At 44.4% G+C, this 18717-nt stretch overlaps 1 protein-coding gene across 5 annotated transcripts in view; it reads left to right on the top strand.

Annotated features, from left to right (window-relative positions):
- Positions 1–18717, top strand: part of CARMIL1 (capping protein regulator and myosin 1 linker 1) — a 252839-nt gene that overhangs the window by 176633 nt on the left and 57489 nt on the right. For 4 of the 5 annotated variants that reach the window (XM_085890034.1, XM_085890033.1, XM_085890032.1 and 1 more), the window contains 7 exons: positions 409–525; positions 682–857; positions 1909–1996; positions 6164–6331; positions 9481–9498; positions 16964–17030; positions 17220–17428. In XM_085890034.1, coding sequence (XP_085746160.1) covers positions 409–525; positions 682–857; positions 1909–1996; positions 6164–6331; positions 9481–9498; positions 16964–17030; positions 17220–17428 — 843 coding nt within the window. The remainder of the gene's footprint in view (positions 1–408; positions 526–681; positions 858–1908; positions 1997–6163; positions 6332–9480; positions 9499–16963; positions 17031–17219; positions 17429–18717) is intronic. The other variant, XM_085890036.1, reaches the window with a different exon arrangement.

Here is an 18717-nt window from a genome sequence, read left to right on the forward strand (position 1 = left end):
TTTTCCCTGTGTCACATCACTCTTCCATGAGCCGGGATTTTGCATTCAAAAAGGGAAAGGAGTAGCATTCGTGTGTTGGTGCTCTGGTTAAAATTACCTGCCTGAGATTAACGGGATAATATGGGAATATATAAGTTGATTCGTTAAAGGATCAGTAGTTACACTGGGTCATTGATCATGGTAAGTATCTGTAAATGTTGATTACAACTGCAAGCTAATTATGGCTGCTCTTATGAACATACCTCTGCTTCCTTTCTCGTTTGCCCCAAACTATGGCATGAGAGTGTCTGCAGTTACATCAGATCGCTCATCTCAAAACTCCCTGAGGATGTTCGATTTGCTAAATTGAGTGAGAATTAACTTCTGTGTGCACATGTGCGTCTGCACGTTGTTCGTGCTTTGGTGCAGCTCTTACCCAGCCTGTACCACGTTGGCGGAGAGGCAGAGGTTGTCCTGAGTGCCATCCAAGAAACGCTCGAGGACACGGCGGTGCATGTTGCAGAGGTGGTAGATAAACAGTTGAAGGTGAGGCGATGATATGAGCAAACCTTTTCTCAATATAATTGTAAGCATTTTGATGTCTACGGCACACCATCTACTTTGCATGCAGTGTATTACCCGTTCTGTGATGACACCATCTCACCTTGAGCCGCAGGTAGTGATAACCATTTGTACCCACAGGGGCTTGTGGAGTCCATGTTAGATGCAGCGGTGGAGCTGTGTCCTCACGTGGCCACTCGCTCGACTCTGCAGCCCGAACTGCTCTCAGCAAGCACTGCCAAGGTGGCTGTCCCACAGGATTTTGTTCGATTGGCCCTTATGGAGCAGGCTGGGGCTGACATATTAAACAAGACGAGGTAACTCGTTCCTCCAATAGCACTCCATCTCTTCATCTTGCTCTTCTTTTTAACCCGCTTTTCAAAGTAAACGGGAAAATGGCTCCATCTGTCTGTCTGTCTGTCTGTCTGTCTGTCTGTCTGTGTCCGTCCGTCCGTCACGCTGTCTCCTAAACGGTTGTGCAGAAATTCACCAAACTTGGTCGTCATGATCAGCACGTGGAAAGAAGGTACGAGAGCAGTATCATTTTTGGCTCCACCCCCTGAGGCCTTGGGGTGTGATCAAAATATCCAATTACCGGCATATTTTTAGCATTTTTTTTAATGAAACTTTGTAGATGCAATCAACATTGAGACACTCATGAAATAAGTAACGATTTTTTTTTTGATTTAACCCCTGGTTTATGCCCCAGAGGGTGGGAACTTGGGGTCAAAGGGTTCAAAATGGAAGGTTTTTTGGGGGTTTTTTTAAAACTCAACATGTGACATTCAGTCATTCCCGGTGGAACTTTTATTTTTTTTCCATCTCTCAACTTTTCGTCGAGATTTGCGGTGGTGTGCCATCGACTTCGCTGTAGTTTTTATTTTCTTCCCTCGTTCTCAGAATCACTTTTAAGCTGGACCCCCTCCCTCAGCCTCTTTTTTAAAATTTGCTTTTCTGTGGCTCATTCTTCTCCATTCCATCACAACAGTAGCAGCACTTTGTGGCCGTGCCGGCTGCATTTTACCGCATGAATGGTGCGGCACAGACGTGGAACTTGTTCTGGTCGATCAGGGACTGATCTGGTATTCAGACCCTTTTCAGTCTGAAGTTTGACGTTTATCTTTGTGACAAAGCGATGCATGTTAAGGCACCCAGTGAGGAATTTTTAGGAAGGAGAGTCGAGTTTGGTTTGACCTTTTGACAAGTTTTTGCGAATTTGTATTTGAAGTGTTCCGGCTTGTTTGTTGTAGCTTAAACCAATTGTATCTTCAAAATGATCGCTAGGATGAGACAAATCACAACAGTTCATTAACACTTTACAGATGGTGAAATGGAGCTAATGATGGTGATGCAATATTTGTATGACAGTGAGGCAAAACTCGCGGCAGCTACGTTTCTGTCCGATCGACTGGTCGATGAAATCCTGGAGTCGCTTTCCGCCACACAACTTCGCTTGGTGAGTTTGGGTGAGCACTCTGCATACTAAGCTAACCCAACCCATAAGGATAACTTTAGAATCTTGGCTCACTTAGCTAACCCAGCTCATTCGGGAAACTGTAGGATCTTTGCTTGCTCGGTAACTTGGTCAATTAGGAGAACTGTGTAGCAAACTTTTTCACACGAAATCCCAGGTTCACCATTCTCCTTTCCTGGTTGTTTTTGTACCATTCTGACAGTCCCAATTCTCTTCCTGGTAGTGTGTCACAGTCAACATTACAAGCTCCCTTTCCCTTTGTCCATGCTCCACCCTCCACCCCCCTCTCCCACCAAAATCCCTATTGAACGTGTCCCTCTCATTAGGAAGCTTATAGCAATAGCTTGCATATGAGCATGGTTTTCCACCCTCCGAACTGTGATGACTCAGTGTGTGATCCTCTCCCAGTCAACTTTGACTCCTTCCCACCGACAATCCCATCCCAACTCTTTCTTCCTTATCTGTGATAACTTCAGTTGTCACCATTCCAGGTGGCTTGGTATTGGTCCTCATACCACTCTCCATGAGAGTGTAACCAATGCCTTTTGTGATGTTTTAGACCTCACACAATCTGTGGATTCCCATCCCATATTTCCCTTCTACCTGCCGCTCTCTGCTTCACCTGGTCATGTTTAACTTTCCCTCCAAACTTTCCTTCTCTTTCTCTGCTCTCTTTGACTCATCAGACCATGTGCTTTTGATATAATCTGTCTCCCTGGTGGTCTTTATGGATCCACCGTTCAAGGCATCGCCATGTCTCTCAATTTAATCAGGAAAATTGGTCTGGCCTGCAGTCCACCATCTCTTCCACTGACTGGTTCACTATCGTTTTAATCTCAGGACATAGGCAGTGCTTGGGACTCGTTTCTCAAAAACTACTCTCTGTCCTCCTTTAGTTAATGCCAAGTCATGCCTCCAGCTATCCTACCCAACACCTCATCCTTGGTTCACTGATTCATGTAATGAGGCAATTGCCAGAAAGAAACTTACCTTACTTTGGAAGGCCAACTCCAATGATGGGAACCTCCAGTCTTTCTGGAAAGATCATAACTATCATTTTTGTCTCCTCATACACACCAGAATTTTGGTTCGGACCAATCTGAGTTCCAAACACATTGGTCTTTCATCATCAACACAAACTTGTTGGCAGTTGGTCAAGTCTGTATCTGGAAAATGTTTCTAAGTTCCTTCGCTCTTGAAGGATGGGGTCATGATGAACACTGCTCATGCTAAGGCTGACTGTCTTAACTCTGTCTTTGCAGAAAAAGCCAAGGTCTCCAATCCTTCTCTTCCTCGACTCATCCTCCACCCCTCACTGAAAATATCGTATGGCACATAGACTTCCCTCTTGCCACGGTGGAGAAATTCTTAGTCTCTCTTGACTCCTCCAATGCAACTGGTCAAGATGGCATCAGTGCCATAATACTCAAGACTGTTCACCTGACTTGCCTACTCTGCTTTCTGTGCTCTTTTCCAGGTCATTTTCTGAGGACCACCTGCCTGCATCATGGAAACTCACTGACATGTCCCCATTTCACAAGAATGGTTCCAAGACTGATCCATCCTCTTAACAATATACCTATCAGACATTCCCCCATCGTAAGCAAAATAATGGAATAGATAATTGTAACTCTTCTGCAACTCTTTGATGTCCAACCATCAGTTTGGTTTCTCACCAGGTCATTCCACCTTAGACATGCTGATTCTGCTATGTCATCAATGGATGGATGCCCTCGATCTACAGCAAGAAGTCAGAGCTATCTCACTGGACATTCCCCATGCATTTGATTCTGTCTGACACCACACCATGTTCTCCAAATTGTCAGCTAAATGTGTCCAGGGTTCCTGTCTTTTAGTTCCTGAAGATGTCTTTTTGTGCAATAAAGACCGGCTATGTTGCTGTTTTTGCAGTTTTTTACAGTTACTTTCACCTCCCCACCCAGAACCAGTCAAAACTCGGTGGTCACCAACATTCTTACGGCTTCTTGTTTCTCACCGGTGGAGTTGTCTTGTTTAGTCCATTGCGTAGAGCTCTTCCCTTAAGTATTTCAAATCTTCATGCTGCCATCCACCTTGTCCTGGTCTCTCACATTTCCACTATTGATCTTTACGACACCCGATGAGACCCTCTTCACACCTTTCTCCTCTCCTCCTGATGTGGTGCATCCTTTTGGTGTCCCGTTGTTTTCTCTTTGCAACATTTTGTCTGCTGATACATTGACCCCCTTCAGGCTGCTTCCATACCTATATTAAAACCTCAATGAGCCTCAACACCTGTATTAAAAAACAAGAATACAAAAGTGTAACTATCTGTTTCCTGAGTTCATCCAGCAGATCAAGACAAGTTTAGACCAACACTGATATAACTGAGTAGACATTTCGAAGCAAAGGCAATTTTACCATCAACTGGGTTTTCCTCTTTACCTCCCCACTGAAGGTGGATAGAGTTTATTACTCACCTCCTTTTGTATGTTTGTGAGCAGGATATCTCAAAAAGTTATATATCTCAAAGAACGGATTCGGACAGAACTTAGTGGACAGGTTGGGTGTGTGACGAGGATGAATTGCTTCGATTTTGGTGAAGATCCGAATCGTGATCTGGATCCGAGATTTATTTATTTATTTTTGAAGTGATTTCTCACCATTGAGAGATGGGACCAAATATATATGTATATATATATATATCATTTATGTATTGATTGCTTTTGACGTTTGCACATGGTACATGCTTGGGAGCCTCATTGGTATGCTTTGCTGTCTACGCTATTGCTGATTATTCGCCAATAAGCGATGAAACCGGTCCGGTAGCTGAGGGTGGTGTATAGCATTGGGATTCTCATGTGTGTACTATGTGTGAACGTCTTCATAGTTGTTGAGGAACTCCGGGAAGGGTTCAAAACAGCGTTAGCACTTACCTTGTGTAAGCCTTCTTGGGTTGCTTTATGCAGCTACTTCAGCTGAAGGAGTGTGGGAGGGGTCAATCATGTATATGTATATATATATATATATATATATATATATATATATATATATATATATATATATATATATATGTATTATTATTTATGTATTTATTTATTTATATTCGGATTTTTTTCCAAATTAATTAAAAATGAAAAGCTGAAATGTTTTGCGTCAATAAGTATTCAACCCGTTTGCTATGACACTCCAAATTGAGTTCAGGTGCATCCAATTTCCTTTGATCATCCTTGAGATGTCTCGACAACTTGGAGTCCACCTGCGGCCAATTAAATTGATTGTGCATGATTTAGAAAGAAACATACCTTTCTATACGAGGTCCCACAGTTGGCAGTGCATGTCAGAGCAGAAACTCGACAATGGAGTCCAAGGAACTGTCTGGAGAACTCTGAGATATTTTTTCTCAACATGTTTTCAAATAAAATTTAAAAAACGTTAAAATTTGGGAAAAAAAATGTTTGCACTTTGTCATTATGGGGCATTTTGTGTTGATTGGTGAGAAAAATTTTTTTTATCAATTTTAAATTCAGGCTGTAACAACAAAATGTGAAAAAGTCAAGAGGTGTGAATACTTTCTGAAGGCACTCGATATATTTATAACGATGGGAATATGATGAATAAGAGGGAATATTTTTCAGAGTATTTTAAAGTGGAGCATTTATCTTGTTCTAAAAACAGCCTTTGGGACACATGGAAAATTACACCGGCAGGCCTATCAAGTCCACTTGTGAATGGCTCGTCTGCTGTGAAAATCAACCTGTCAATTAGCAAACATTGGTGTATTAAACACCGTGTCTCGACGCCTACACACATGGCAGTCCACCATAAACCTGCCATGGACCCACGGGAACCACCATTGAAATTCATCTGGCAGGATTGTCATTGATCATCCAACCTCCAATCAGTGGCCGGGGCATCGTGTGCAGACCTTAACAATTTTCTCTTGATGCAGAGACCACGGACAACCATTTGACGCTGTCAGTGCTTTTTGGTCCCATGTTAACGCTCTGCGATAAATTTTGCATCGTGTACACACTCCGGTCTTGACTTTCCTCCTTCCTTATATGTGTTAAGATTGAAAAGACCTTCCCATTATAGATGCCATTGGTGAGCTCAACTCGTCGGTGCAATCAGCACTAGATCATTTGTTATCGTAATTGTCTTTCTCAGGCCAAGTACATGAAGGAACCGGGCACCATTGGGCCCGTGCGGAAGGGTGATTTTGGGGCGACCGAAGAACGATCTGGGGACAGGCGGGATGCAGCCCTTCGTGAGCAAGATAACTCGAGCGATGAGGAAGGTGAAGGGGAGAAACTCGAAGAGATGGATGCATGCACGGTATGAAATATACTGTACGATGTCATCACCTTGCATTTGTTTGCCTGTTTACATTTTCTTCATTTCTTTGTTTTTTTTTTCATTCTATAATTTAGTCGTGCTTGCTGTGCAAGAATTCCACTCAGTGCTATTTTGACAAAGCTGAAGACGGCGATGGTTCACGAGCGGTATTTGACGATGTAGATTGTTTCAGAAGTCAAGGATGAGACAATGTGATAATTTTTGACCAAGTTATAAAAATGATCAACATGATGTGGTACGAGTGACAGGTTATTAGCTGCAAAATGTCGAAAACCCGGTTTCGTTCAACAACTTTCAAAATTTGACCTTTGCATAACGTTTAAAGGTCACAAAACAATGTTGTGGATATTAAAATAAGGAAACAGGATACGTGCTATAGCTTATTGGAGTTAGTTCGTCAAAGAAGGTCGAAAACACTGTTCGATTCCCACAACGTTGAAAATTTGACCTTTGTGACCTCAAGGTCACAAAGTATGTCCCCATTATGCTTTGGCCATTATGATTATGACCTTTGGTGCAAAACTTCCTCTGGAACATTCCAGGAACAATATAACATCATATTAGCTATATGGCTTTTCACACTCCTCGGATTATCCATACCTTGATGAAATCAGCGTAAAAACAAACTTGAAGGGGGCGCCACGGGCAAGGTGTTCGAGATAGAGCAAAATGTTTTCAAGAATTTAGGTGGGGAATGACCTCAAGATTATGCATAAAAAAATATTGTCATCCTAGCTCTCAAAAAGTTTTGGCGGTCGTATGATTTTTATGTCAAAATTCGAAATTTTCTAAGTTTGTGACCTTGTGACCTTGACCTTTGGACGAAAATGAAAAATCGAGCTCCGTGGGGCTATGGAGGTGCCATTGGGATAACCAAATACCGAAACCCCTGCCAGATTCGACAAACCCCTCGGAGAAGAAATTTTTTATGTCAAAATTCGCAATTTTCTAAGTTCGTGACCTTGTCACCTTGACCTTGGGACGAAAATGAAAAATCGAGCTCCGTGGGGCTATGGAGGTGCCATTGGGCTAACCAAATACTGAAACCCCTGCCAGATTCGACAAAACCCCTAGGAGAAGATGCAAATTGGAATCGGCTACCCCCTAAAAACACATGTTTTTTGGGTGTGGCTCCGCCCTTAATGGGCGTACCACGCCCATTCTCAGGAAAACACAACTAGATCATGATATAAACCTCCCACCAATATTTTGTCAGAATCGGATCAAAACCCACGGAGCTATGCTTGGGACAGACAGACAGACAGACAGACAGACAGACACACAACAATAACGAATATAGTGGTCACTTATTTTTTTTGTGAAAATATTTTTTTGTGAACCAATAAGCCTGCGTATGCTCGCGATGAAAATGTAGTCTTTATATTAGGACTATGGCTGAACGCTGGAGGAGAGGAGGGTGAAGCGAGGTGTCGGCCCTCTCTTCGAACCTCCACAGCTTTGTAGAAGAGCTCATACCCGAAACGTTGCTTCACCTCCTTTTTTTGCAGCGGTTAGCATACCTCTCTCAGCATTTGGTTGAGAAATGTTGTTGCTCATTAGATACTCGGCCTTTAGCCCGATGGCCTCAAACCTTCCAGGTAGCACACTTATTAAGTCTCTGATTCTCTATTGATCTTGAAATACCTTGTATGGCTGTCTTGTTGATAAAGTCACCAAATCATGGTTTAAGCCACGCACTGGTACTTTAGGCCCGAGGCATGCAGGTTGCAGACATTGACACACTTTTCACAAGATGACTGTGTTGCATTCATTCCAGCACTTGCTTTGTCTCTCATCCAAAACCTGATGCTGAAAATGTCTGCTGATGTCTGAGATGGACACGAGAACAAATTGACAAAGCTGGTAATTACCACACTCAAATGTACTGTCCGGGTATACTTCACAGTCTTCTCTGCTTTCCTTTATCCCTTTTTACGTGAAATCAGTTTCCCACATTTATGTCTGTGCATACGCTCCTTCAAGGAGAGGATCCAAATTATTTTTTCCTGTTTATCTCTTCTTTCTTTCCAACAATTACAATCACATGCCATTCCTTCATGCTTGAGCCAATCCTCTTCAAATTTGGCATGGTGGTACCTTGATCCAATATACACGTACAGACCCGAAATTTGGCATGGTGGTAACTTGAGCCGATACACCAATACCCCTTTAAATTTTTTCACATTTGGATCCCGTTCAAATTTTGAGGAGTCAAAGGTGAAACGTTGAACATCACAAATTGCTTCTTTTTTTTTTTTTTGTTCTTCTTCTTGATTTTCTTTTTTGTTGTTCTTCTTCTTGTTCTTCACTGGGGACGCAGCTGTGCTGCTGAATAAATTGCAGCATTCCCTTGTATTAGAATCGATAGCGATGAGAATTGGTGCAAAAAGTGCTTTCAAACAACCCTGCTATGGATTCAGAAGTCAGATTTCGGAGTAGTCATTTTGGAAATTATACAGGGTCAGAATGGTGCAAAATGAGGCTTTTGGTATGCCAAGCGTATCTTTAAAAAAAAAAAAATCAATACGGACAAGGCCTGCCACGAACTCACCTTACTGCAGTCCCTACAGACGATAATGAAGCAGATGTTGGTCTTCTTCTCAATTTCAGGGGGTCAAAATTGGTCACAGACTTAAGGTTTTTAGCCTGCCGAGCTTTTATATTAAAATCAATGCAGACGAGACACGGCGTAAACATACCTTTCCATAGCCCTTTCAGACTAAATCAGGTAAGTATCACTATGATGTCTTCCTTTTGATTTTACAGGATCAAAGTGGCTGGAGGGGGAGGGTGCGTTAGGGGACATATTGTCTTCTGTTGTCTAAGTCAGTCCACGATTGTCGTTCTCGTTTGTTCTCTGCATGTTTTTTTTGGAATCGTTTTCCACTCTCTTTCTTTCACTTTGTTCTCACTTCTGTTCATTGTTGCCGGCATTTGATTTTTGTCTGTGTCATGAATGGTGATGGTGACATCTTTATGACCTGTCGTCAATGGTGATGACATATTTCTTGAAGAATTTGCTGTCATTATCACGAAACAGACGTTGAAGGCATGACTTTCAATTATTGTAAACTCAACGCTTACTGTTTCCTCTCTCCCTGCCGTGCTTTTCTTGCCACCTCGTGAAGACACTTTGCTGCCCGAGTGTAAGTACATTTATAATGAAGTAAAAGTTCCACCCCTTCCTCCTTTTCCCTGTCCATCATGAATCATTACTTGTCACCCATACCTGCTGCTTGCCTACCCATCGTAAGTCTCATTTACAAGTCATAAGACCCAAACCGTTGTTTATCTTTGCCATTCCAGACAATAAAGATTGAAGGGAAAGTATTTGGCACATGCTCGGTGTGACAAAGTGAGACATGAACCTCAGTTATGTTAACCGTGATGTCAGTCTGTCAACCTCAGTTATGGACCCGTGCCATGTGAACGTGCTATTGACTTCCTTGATGATGGAAAATGTAAAGACACCTCACATCTCACAAAATTAACAGTTGATTTTGTTTTTTTTCATAATCATCATCATGTACCGTGCATGCTCGACGCAGAGCACTGATGCTACTGAAGCAATTACGAGGCTTCATTCCTGGTCGGGTCTGCACTACAACTCAGGAAGTCAGGGCAAGAATTTGTAATTTGTTCAGGGTTCCGGCGATAGCTCGCCTACTCTTCATGAAGGACACCGTGGCATCTGCAACGTCCACCTTCTAATGCTGGCATATGGGACACCCGGTTTAACGTCCATCCGAGGGTCGACACACACATTGAATCGCCCTGCCCGTGAAACACCGGGATGACAGTTTATAGCTGGACTGAGATTTTAACACAGGCGAGACAGCTTATCGGCGAGTTTGCAAACCTCTCGGTCTCGGCCATCCTGCCAGCCCAGTTGATGTTCACTTTGTATCATGAAATATCTTGTGTCACTTACTCACAATCAAGATGGTTATTACAGTCAACTGACACACTTTTTCCAAGGAGATAGGAGTTGGTTGTAACGACGTGCATGGTGATTCCTTGGAACACTACCAGGTCAACCGAGGCACAGACATGCCAGCTGGAGTTGCATTGTGCAACTGGCAGTTTTTGGATGTAACTGGAGAGAGAGAGAGAGAGAGAGAGAGAGAGAGAGAGAGACAGAGACAGAGACAGAGAGACAGAGACAGAGAGACAGAGAGACAGAGAGACAGAGAGACAGAGAGACAGAGAGACAGAGAGAGAGAGACAGAGAGAGAGAGACAGAGACAGAGAGACAGAGACAGAGAGACAGAGACAGAGAGACAGAGACAGAGAGACAGAGACAGAGAGACAGAGACAGAGAGACAGAGACAGAGAGACAGAGACAGAGAGACAGAGACAGAGACAGAGACAGAGAGAGAGAGAGACAGAGACAGAGAGACAGAGACAGAGAGACAGAGACAGAGAGACAGAGAGACAGAGAGACAGAGAGACAGAGAGACAGAGAGACAGAGAGACAGAGAGACAGAGAGACAGAGAGACAGAGAGACAGAGAGACAGAGACAGAGACAGAGACAGAGACAGAGACAGAGACATGGAAGCAGTGTACTTTGGCTGGAAACAATGTGCCTGCATTCTTTATGATCCTTCTGCAAAGAAAGAAATCTGTCGGCACCATAAGTTATTTTCCACAGGTCATCAGGGACACCAACAGGGTCTGTTGTTGATGCTGCTGAGGCGTGTTGTGGACGCGGAGAGTCCTCATGGCATCCATGTGGGATGAAAGCACGAACCTCCCGAGCTCCATCAATCACGCAGTGCCTTGCAGGCTTGGCCGAATGACCGTGTAGAGGAGCCATGGCAGTCGGTAGTTAATGAGGGAGCACTCTCTGAGCCAATTTTAATCCGTTTTATTTATTTATCACCTTCGCCACCGAAGGTGGATAGAGGTTATGTTTTCACCTCTGGTAGTCTGTCTGTTGGTCTGTCTATTTGTTTGTGTGTGAACAGGATATTTCAAAAATTTATGGATGGATTATGAGAAAACTTGGAGGATGAGTTGGGTAGATGACAAGAACAAGCCGATCAGACGTTTTTTTCAGGTTTGGATGCAGATCCGGCCTTTCAGTGGATACAGAACGTAAACTGTTCAGCCAGGTGGAGGTATGCACTCCACCGAGTGCCGTTCTTGCTATGATGTAGTTTCTACTTTTCAATCACTTCCATGCAATCAAATTCCCTTCATATTACTTTACATGCCTGACGTAGACTTAATGGTTAGGGTGGTGGTCTTGGGATCCTACGATCATGAGTTCAAATCCCACTCGGCTGTTGAATTAATACCAGGTGGGGTTGACTCTGCCTGTCATCCTTCCGATGTTGGCAAATATGAGTGCCAGCTTGCTAGTATCCTGTGTCGGAGTGGCGATTGTGCCCAATAGCCAAGGAGACTGCTTCGGCAGCACCAACGCTCTGCACAGAGTGTGGTCCCGATGGATGGATTCCTTTTCCTTCACATTTTTCCATGTTTATCCGTATAGTTTGTTCTTTCTTTGTTTCAATCTCCCATGCTCGAAGAGGATCAAGGGAATCTTGGTTCCCTGACGACGACGTCCTTGCTACTCCATTCGGCTTTTTTTTTTGTTTTTGTTTGTTTGTTTATAGTTTTGCACTTTTTGTGTTTTGAATGTTTTTTTCCCCTTTCAGATTTATTTGTTTTTCATAAAATATATTTCACTTCCATCTCTTATGAATTTCCAAGCGTTTTATTTTGTTGCTTGCTTTCGTATTTCGTTCTTTTCCTAACTTCCGAATTGTCTATCCACGCAATTGCAGCAAAAGTATTATTGAAACCCCATTTGTCGTCGTTACGAAGGACTGTCACAATGCTCCAACTTCTCAGGCTGTGTTTGATCCTCAAATGAACGCTCAGACTATAAAACAGTCAATTTGGTGCTTTGCAGGCAGGGTGTCACTTCGTGTGCTGTTCTTCCCTTTGGACGGCACATTAAGAGGGCGGTCTTATCTGCTCGCTCTTGTCGTTAAAGATTCCAAATATTTTTGGACACAAAAGAGTATGCCGGTGGACCAGTACATTGTTCATACTCCAACTTTCTCACCTGCTCAGTCATCGAGTGGCTCCTGGATTCCATTTTTGTCTTTTTATTTTTTATTTTGACACTCGGCTCCATTCCTTTGTCGTCCTTTTCCCTCACCTGTGGAATTGGATCCATCTCCGCCCAATCATACTCTTCCCTCCAATCGCTCAACCTGGGAGCTCATTGGCCATTTCACGTTTTCCACGACACTCAACTCTGATTTACTCTCGTTATACCTCGTTCATCTGTCTCATCCCATGTCTGGCTATGACCTACCACTCAATTATCAGCATGTGAATCACACCTTACACACCCTCTGTCATTCAGTTCTTCCACGAGACTTCCTGTAGATAAAATATCTCATCACAATGGCATCGCCATCTTGTGAGGATGAGGCAGCATGTCGTTCTGAGACGGTTTGTTGTCATTATTGAGTTTTGTGTTCCTGAGTTAATGGTTTTTCTAAATTCATATTATGCACGTCTGCCGATGTACCAACTTGAATTTAAAGGAGAGGTGAGAGGATGGTTTTACTTTCTCGTGTTTTCTTATGGAACTTCGACAAAAGCACTCAACACAATTTCACCTTCACCATAATGTCTGAAATAATACTTCCAGATTCTTCCCTTGTGACATGAAAACATGTGATGGAGAAAGTTAAAATAATAATCAACACTCATAGGTTCGGTGAGTTGGACTCGAGTTTATTGTATCATTTTGTGTCGCTCCAAGCATCAATCGAGGCAAGCTTGTCAGGTAAAGTTCTTCTGCAGAACCCAGAGCAGTTCGACATATAATTTAACATTCTATCCATCTCCAACAATAAGAAATTGATCAAAAAGTTGTTTTGTGAAAAGGCGGAAGATTGCAAAATCGATCCAATTTGCCATTTGATATCAGAAGGTAGAATGATTTTCCTGCATTCCGAATTGGCCGTGGCCTGCATTCAACAGAAATCTTGTGCCCAACTGTGTCTGCGGACTGCTCCTCCAGTTGGGTTACTTTTTTATGAGGAGGTTGCTGGCAGGATTTGCACTCTGGCCACTGTAAAACCCTTCACTCCGCAAAACACAAGAAAACCGCAATTAAAATTGAAAACCCACTCCGTGGGAGTACCTCCTGTGCAACTGCCCTCCGCAGTACAGCTCACCGGATGATGGGATTGGGGCAAAGCCTTTGGGACCCCCATTCTTTGACGATAGGAGGAAAAGCATGGGGTAAGCTTCCTGGGTCAGATTGCGGTAATGTGTGTCGGGGTGGTGCTGAGCTGTCGTCCACCAGACGGCAGACTCCTTGGGTTAACCTGAAGCGGTCCCTTCGGGTGGGTGCCTGGAATGTCCTATAGAGAGGATGATCACCTGTCTCTGTTATAATTTGAGCTCCAGCGTTTGAACATCGGTACTGCAGCACTGTCTGAGGTTCGGAGACCGGATCGTGGTGAAATCAGGGCGGATGGTTACACCTTCTATTGGTCTGGTTGCTCTGATGGTTACCATGCCCAAGGAGTTTCTGCAGCTGTGTCCAATAAGCTGACTCCAATGATAATTGAGGTAACACCGGTCAATGAGCGTATTATGAGACTACGGATTCGTCACTCCTTGGTTGTCGTTTCCCTGGTCTCTGTAGATGCTCTGAATGAGACGAGTGCTCTCACCGCGAAGAACGCATTTCATGCCATGCTCGAGTCTGTGGTTGATCACTGCCCCAGGCGAGATACTCTTCTCGTCTTGGGGGATTTCAATGCATCGACTGGAACTGATAGGGATGGTTATGAGACATGTGTTGGTCCTCATGAGTCTGGAAATGTGAACCTGAATAGCACGAAGTTCCTTGACTTTGCAAGACATCATGGATTTAGGGTTTACACCCACAGGCTCATCGCAAGACTTGATATTCCAATGCTGGTGGTGTGGCAAATGAGATTGACAACATGCTCGTTCATGATCGCTGGATGATGATCCAGAACTGCAGGATCTACCGGAGTGCTCAGTTCCTCAATACTGACCACCGGCTTGTTGCAGCAACTCTGAAGTTGCAGCTTAAATCCGGCGGAATGGTACCATCCCAACCGAGGCTGGATGTTGGCAAGCTCAAGGATGAGAGGGTAGCTGAGTGGGGATTTGGAGGATTTGAGTGCCTTGGGGAATCTTGAAGAGTTCTGGAGTGCCTTGGGGAATCTTGAAGAGTTGTGGAGCGCCTTCAAGATCACCATCTTTGATGTTGCCGGTGGATGTCTTGGAACTCACCATCAGGTGAAGAAGAATTTTGTGTCTCAAGGGACACTGGATACCATTGACCAGAGTCGCAGGACCAGGCTGAATGGCAGAGCTGAGCCATTCAGGGAGTTGAGGCGTAAAACTGGACGTGCACTGAGGGTGGACAAGGAGGCCGATGTGCGAGGAATCTGTGAGGGGGTAGAGCATCACCTGTGGTCAAGTGATACTCATCCTGCTTACAGGGGAATTCGCGCATTCCGTTTCTCCAAGCCCGTCCCTCAGTGCACTGCAGTTAGAGCGGAGGGCGGTGGGTTCTTGACAGAGGAGTCTGAAGTGAAGGGCTGCTGGGCCGGTTACTTTGAGCAGATGAACCAGGCTAACCCACGAGCTGTTGAGTGGGATGTCAGGGGTGTTACTATATCCCTATTGCTAACCCTCCAATCAACTGTGATCCTTCTTCGTTTGTGGAAACACAGACTGCGGTGACAGGTTGAAATGGGGTACAGCTCCTGGGTTCTGTGGCATCCATGCTGAACTTCTCAAGATTGGTGGAAATGCTGAACTCGTGTCATTGCATGCAGTTCTGTGCTCTGCCTGGAACACAGGTATCACCCAACTGACTGGAAGAGGGGCCTTGTTGTCCATCTCTGGAAAGGGAAGGTTGATCGCCAGGACTGCAACAACTACCAAGGGGTGACGCTGCTCTCAGTGCCGGGCAAGGTCTTTGCTCCGATAATTCTTGATAGGGTTCGCCACCATCTGCTTGAGCACCAGAGTCCAGAGCAGTCAGGCTTTACACCAAAGAGGTCAACGATTGACCGTATCCTTGCTCTTCAGGTCCTCACCAATCACAGATGAGAGTTTCGGCAGGGGCTGCATGCAGCCTGTGTTGATCTCTATAAAATGTTTGATTCAGTGAATCGGGATGCCCTCTGGAGGATTCTTTTCCTTCGTGGGGTGCCACCAAAACTGATCGATCTGAAGTCTGAAGTATACTCTGGTACTGAGAGTGCTGCGAGATGTGGTGGTACCATCTCTGACTTATTTCCCGTTGTTGCTGGAATTCATCAGGGGTTGTTACTGGCCCCCACACATTTCAGCGCTTGTATGGATTGGATTCTGATGAGGATGTCGGAGAGATCAAGCTACGGGGCATCGTTTGGTAATATCAAGATCTTTGACCTTCCTCTCGTAGATGATGCAGTCATCTTTGCAGAGACTCTGGATAGCCTTTTGGGGGCCCTCAAGGTACAGAATGAGGAGTCAGAGCCGCTAGGATTATGCGTTCCTGGGTCAAAATTAATATCCAGGCTTTCATTGACATTTTGGATGCTGCTGTCCTGTCTGTGCCTGTTTGTGGTGAGGATGTTGAGGTTATGGAGAGATTCACTTACCTTGGCAGTGATATTCATGTCTCTTGGCTGTGAGTCAGAGGTCAATAGACGTCTGGGTCGGGCCTGGGGAGTCATGGATTCACTGGATCATGGGGTGTGGCACTGCCGATACCTGTGCGGGAGGATGAAAGTCCGAGTCTTCAGGTCCTTGGTGCTTCCAGTCTTGCTCTATGGATGCGAGACTTAGACTCTGACCAGGGATCTGAGACGGAGGCTTAATTTTTTCGGTACCAGGTCTCTTCGGAGAATCCTTGGCTATTGCTGGTCCGTCTTTCTGTTCAACGAGCAGTTGTTGAAAGAGACTCAAATGAGATTTGTTACCTGCATAGTCTGTGAGCGTCAGCTGCGGCTGTATGGACATGTGGCTCATTTTCCTGACGCTGATCCTGCTCACCAGATTGTCTCAATGAGGGAGCCTCGTGAGTGGAAGAGGCCAATTGGCCGACCACATGCCTCATGGTTGCAGCAGGTTGATCAGCATCTTAAGGAGATGGGGATGGGCTAGGCATCTGCCCGGGGGATGGCCAGACGGAGGCAACTGGAGTCCTGGTGGAAAGTGGATGCAGCGACGCGCTGCTCCGGCGCATGCTCCCATACCTGACCTGACCTGCATTCAGACTTGGCCATGGCCTGCAATCAGCCCAGGCTATGGCCTCCATTCAGCCTGGGCCATGGCCTGCATTCAAACTTGACTGAAGCCTGCATTCAGACTTGGCCATGGCCTGCATTCAGACTTGGCCATGGCCTGCATTCAGACTTGGCCATGGCCTGCATTCAGACTTGGCCATGGCCTGCATTCAACCAACGCCATGGCCTGCTTTCGGACCAGCCCAGGACATGGATTCAGATTGAGCCATGGCCTCCTTATCAATTCCAGTTACCATGCCCAGCTAGTTTTTTGTACTGACTTGTTCCCTGTCTTTATGTATCCTGTACCCACCCCAGCTTACACCCAAGAGTAAGCGGAAAAGCATCTACAGCCGTAAGCTGCGGCCAGTCTCCAAAGTATTTGGTAAGTGACATACTTCACATTCATCTTCAGTTTTATCCTGATTTTTGTACTTTTTCTGCTCCTTGCTGCAAATGAAAACCCAATAGTCTGAAGCATTGTTTCCTGTCCAAAGCTGAGTATTCTCGTGTTTGTTAACTAATTATGGTGCATAGGGCAGATATCTCAACTACTCTTTATGTGACATTTCAGACTTCGAGGTCGATCTTGTTGCTGTGACCACTACGGAAACAACTTTGACACCGACAGCAAGTTCCACTTTGGATGACTCTGCAGTTACACCTGACAGCCCAGCTGCGAGTCACCTTCCCGAGCTGCCCTCAGACGAGCAGTGCAAACTTGATCATGTGACAAAGGGCCGCCCCCGCCGTGCCAAGCGCCAGCCGCTTGGCCGGATACCGGTGTGATCGCCATTCATATTTTCTTTCTTTTTTATGTTGAACGCTCCAGTCTCAGATTGTATTATCCTCGTTGAGGCCAGGCCTTAAATAAAATAACTGCATCGATAGAAAAGTGAAGCAAGAGAGAATAGTCTAAGAGTTTTTGAGGAAGTTAAAAAAAAATCTGCTTTTTGAAAAGGGGAAGGTCATAAGTGTTTAGAAAGACAGTTCCAGAGTTTGGCAGTGGAGGGGGAAGAAACAAACATCGCAACAGCCCACCCTTGAGTTGCCAATGGCCACACAAAAATCATGTGATGTGGCTTGTCGAGTATTCCTGGGTCTCGCTAATGGTAGAGGGACACAAGCAGATGGTAGAGGTTCTTTGGAACAGAAACCAAAATAATATCTGTAGAGAAGAGAAAGAGAGCCTACTATGCGGCGTAATTTGAGCGGGTCGAGTTTTGAGGTCACATTGATAGAGTTGACAAGTCGAATAACTTTGGATTCCATTCTGTACAGGAAGTACGTGGAGCTGGAACCTCCCGAGATGTGAGAGCAGTACTCCATTCAAGGACGAAACAATCCTTCATGTAGTTGGAGCAACTGTTCAGAGGAGAACAATCTTCGACATCAGAACAGGACTCCTAATTTATTCGAGGCAGACTTAGCTATTTGCGTAATGTGTGGATTACAGGATAAATTTGAAGTTAGTGTATGACCAAGAAGGTTTATTGTATCACATGGTGTAATTGTTGAGCTTTCAAAGGAGATTGGAGAGTTGAGAGGAGTGAGAGATATATATATATATATATATATATATATATATATATATATATATATATATATATATATATATATATATATATATATATATATATATATATATAGATATAGGAAGAAATTGAGTTTTTGAAACATTAAACTTAACTTGATTACATTTTCCCCAATGGGAGATCTTGTCCAAATCCGAATTTAAAGAGGTGGCTGTGATGAAGCGAGATGTAGATCGAGTGAGGGAAGATGGGGCAGATGGAAATACCATGGAGAAATGTAATATTGAGTCATCAGCGCACGAGTACATTTGGTTATTTGTTGTGGAGAGAAGGTCATTGATAAAAAGAAGGAAGAGTGTTGGAGACAGAATGGAACCCTGAGGTACACCGCTGTTGATGGGGAAGGGGAAGATGTCGAACCATCAACAATTATGTAGATAGAGCGGTCGGAGAGAAAGCTCGATATGAGAGGCAAAGTGAAGGAGGAAAGCTGAAAGAGGGAAGCTTGGATATCAAACCCCGATGCCAAGCTCTGTC

This window comes from Eptatretus burgeri, chromosome 7 (genome assembly GCF_056783735.1).
Source record: "Eptatretus burgeri isolate ZD-2024b chromosome 7, Ebu_testis_v1, whole genome shotgun sequence".
Taxonomy (NCBI): Eukaryota; Metazoa; Chordata; class Myxini; order Myxiniformes; family Myxinidae; genus Eptatretus; species Eptatretus burgeri.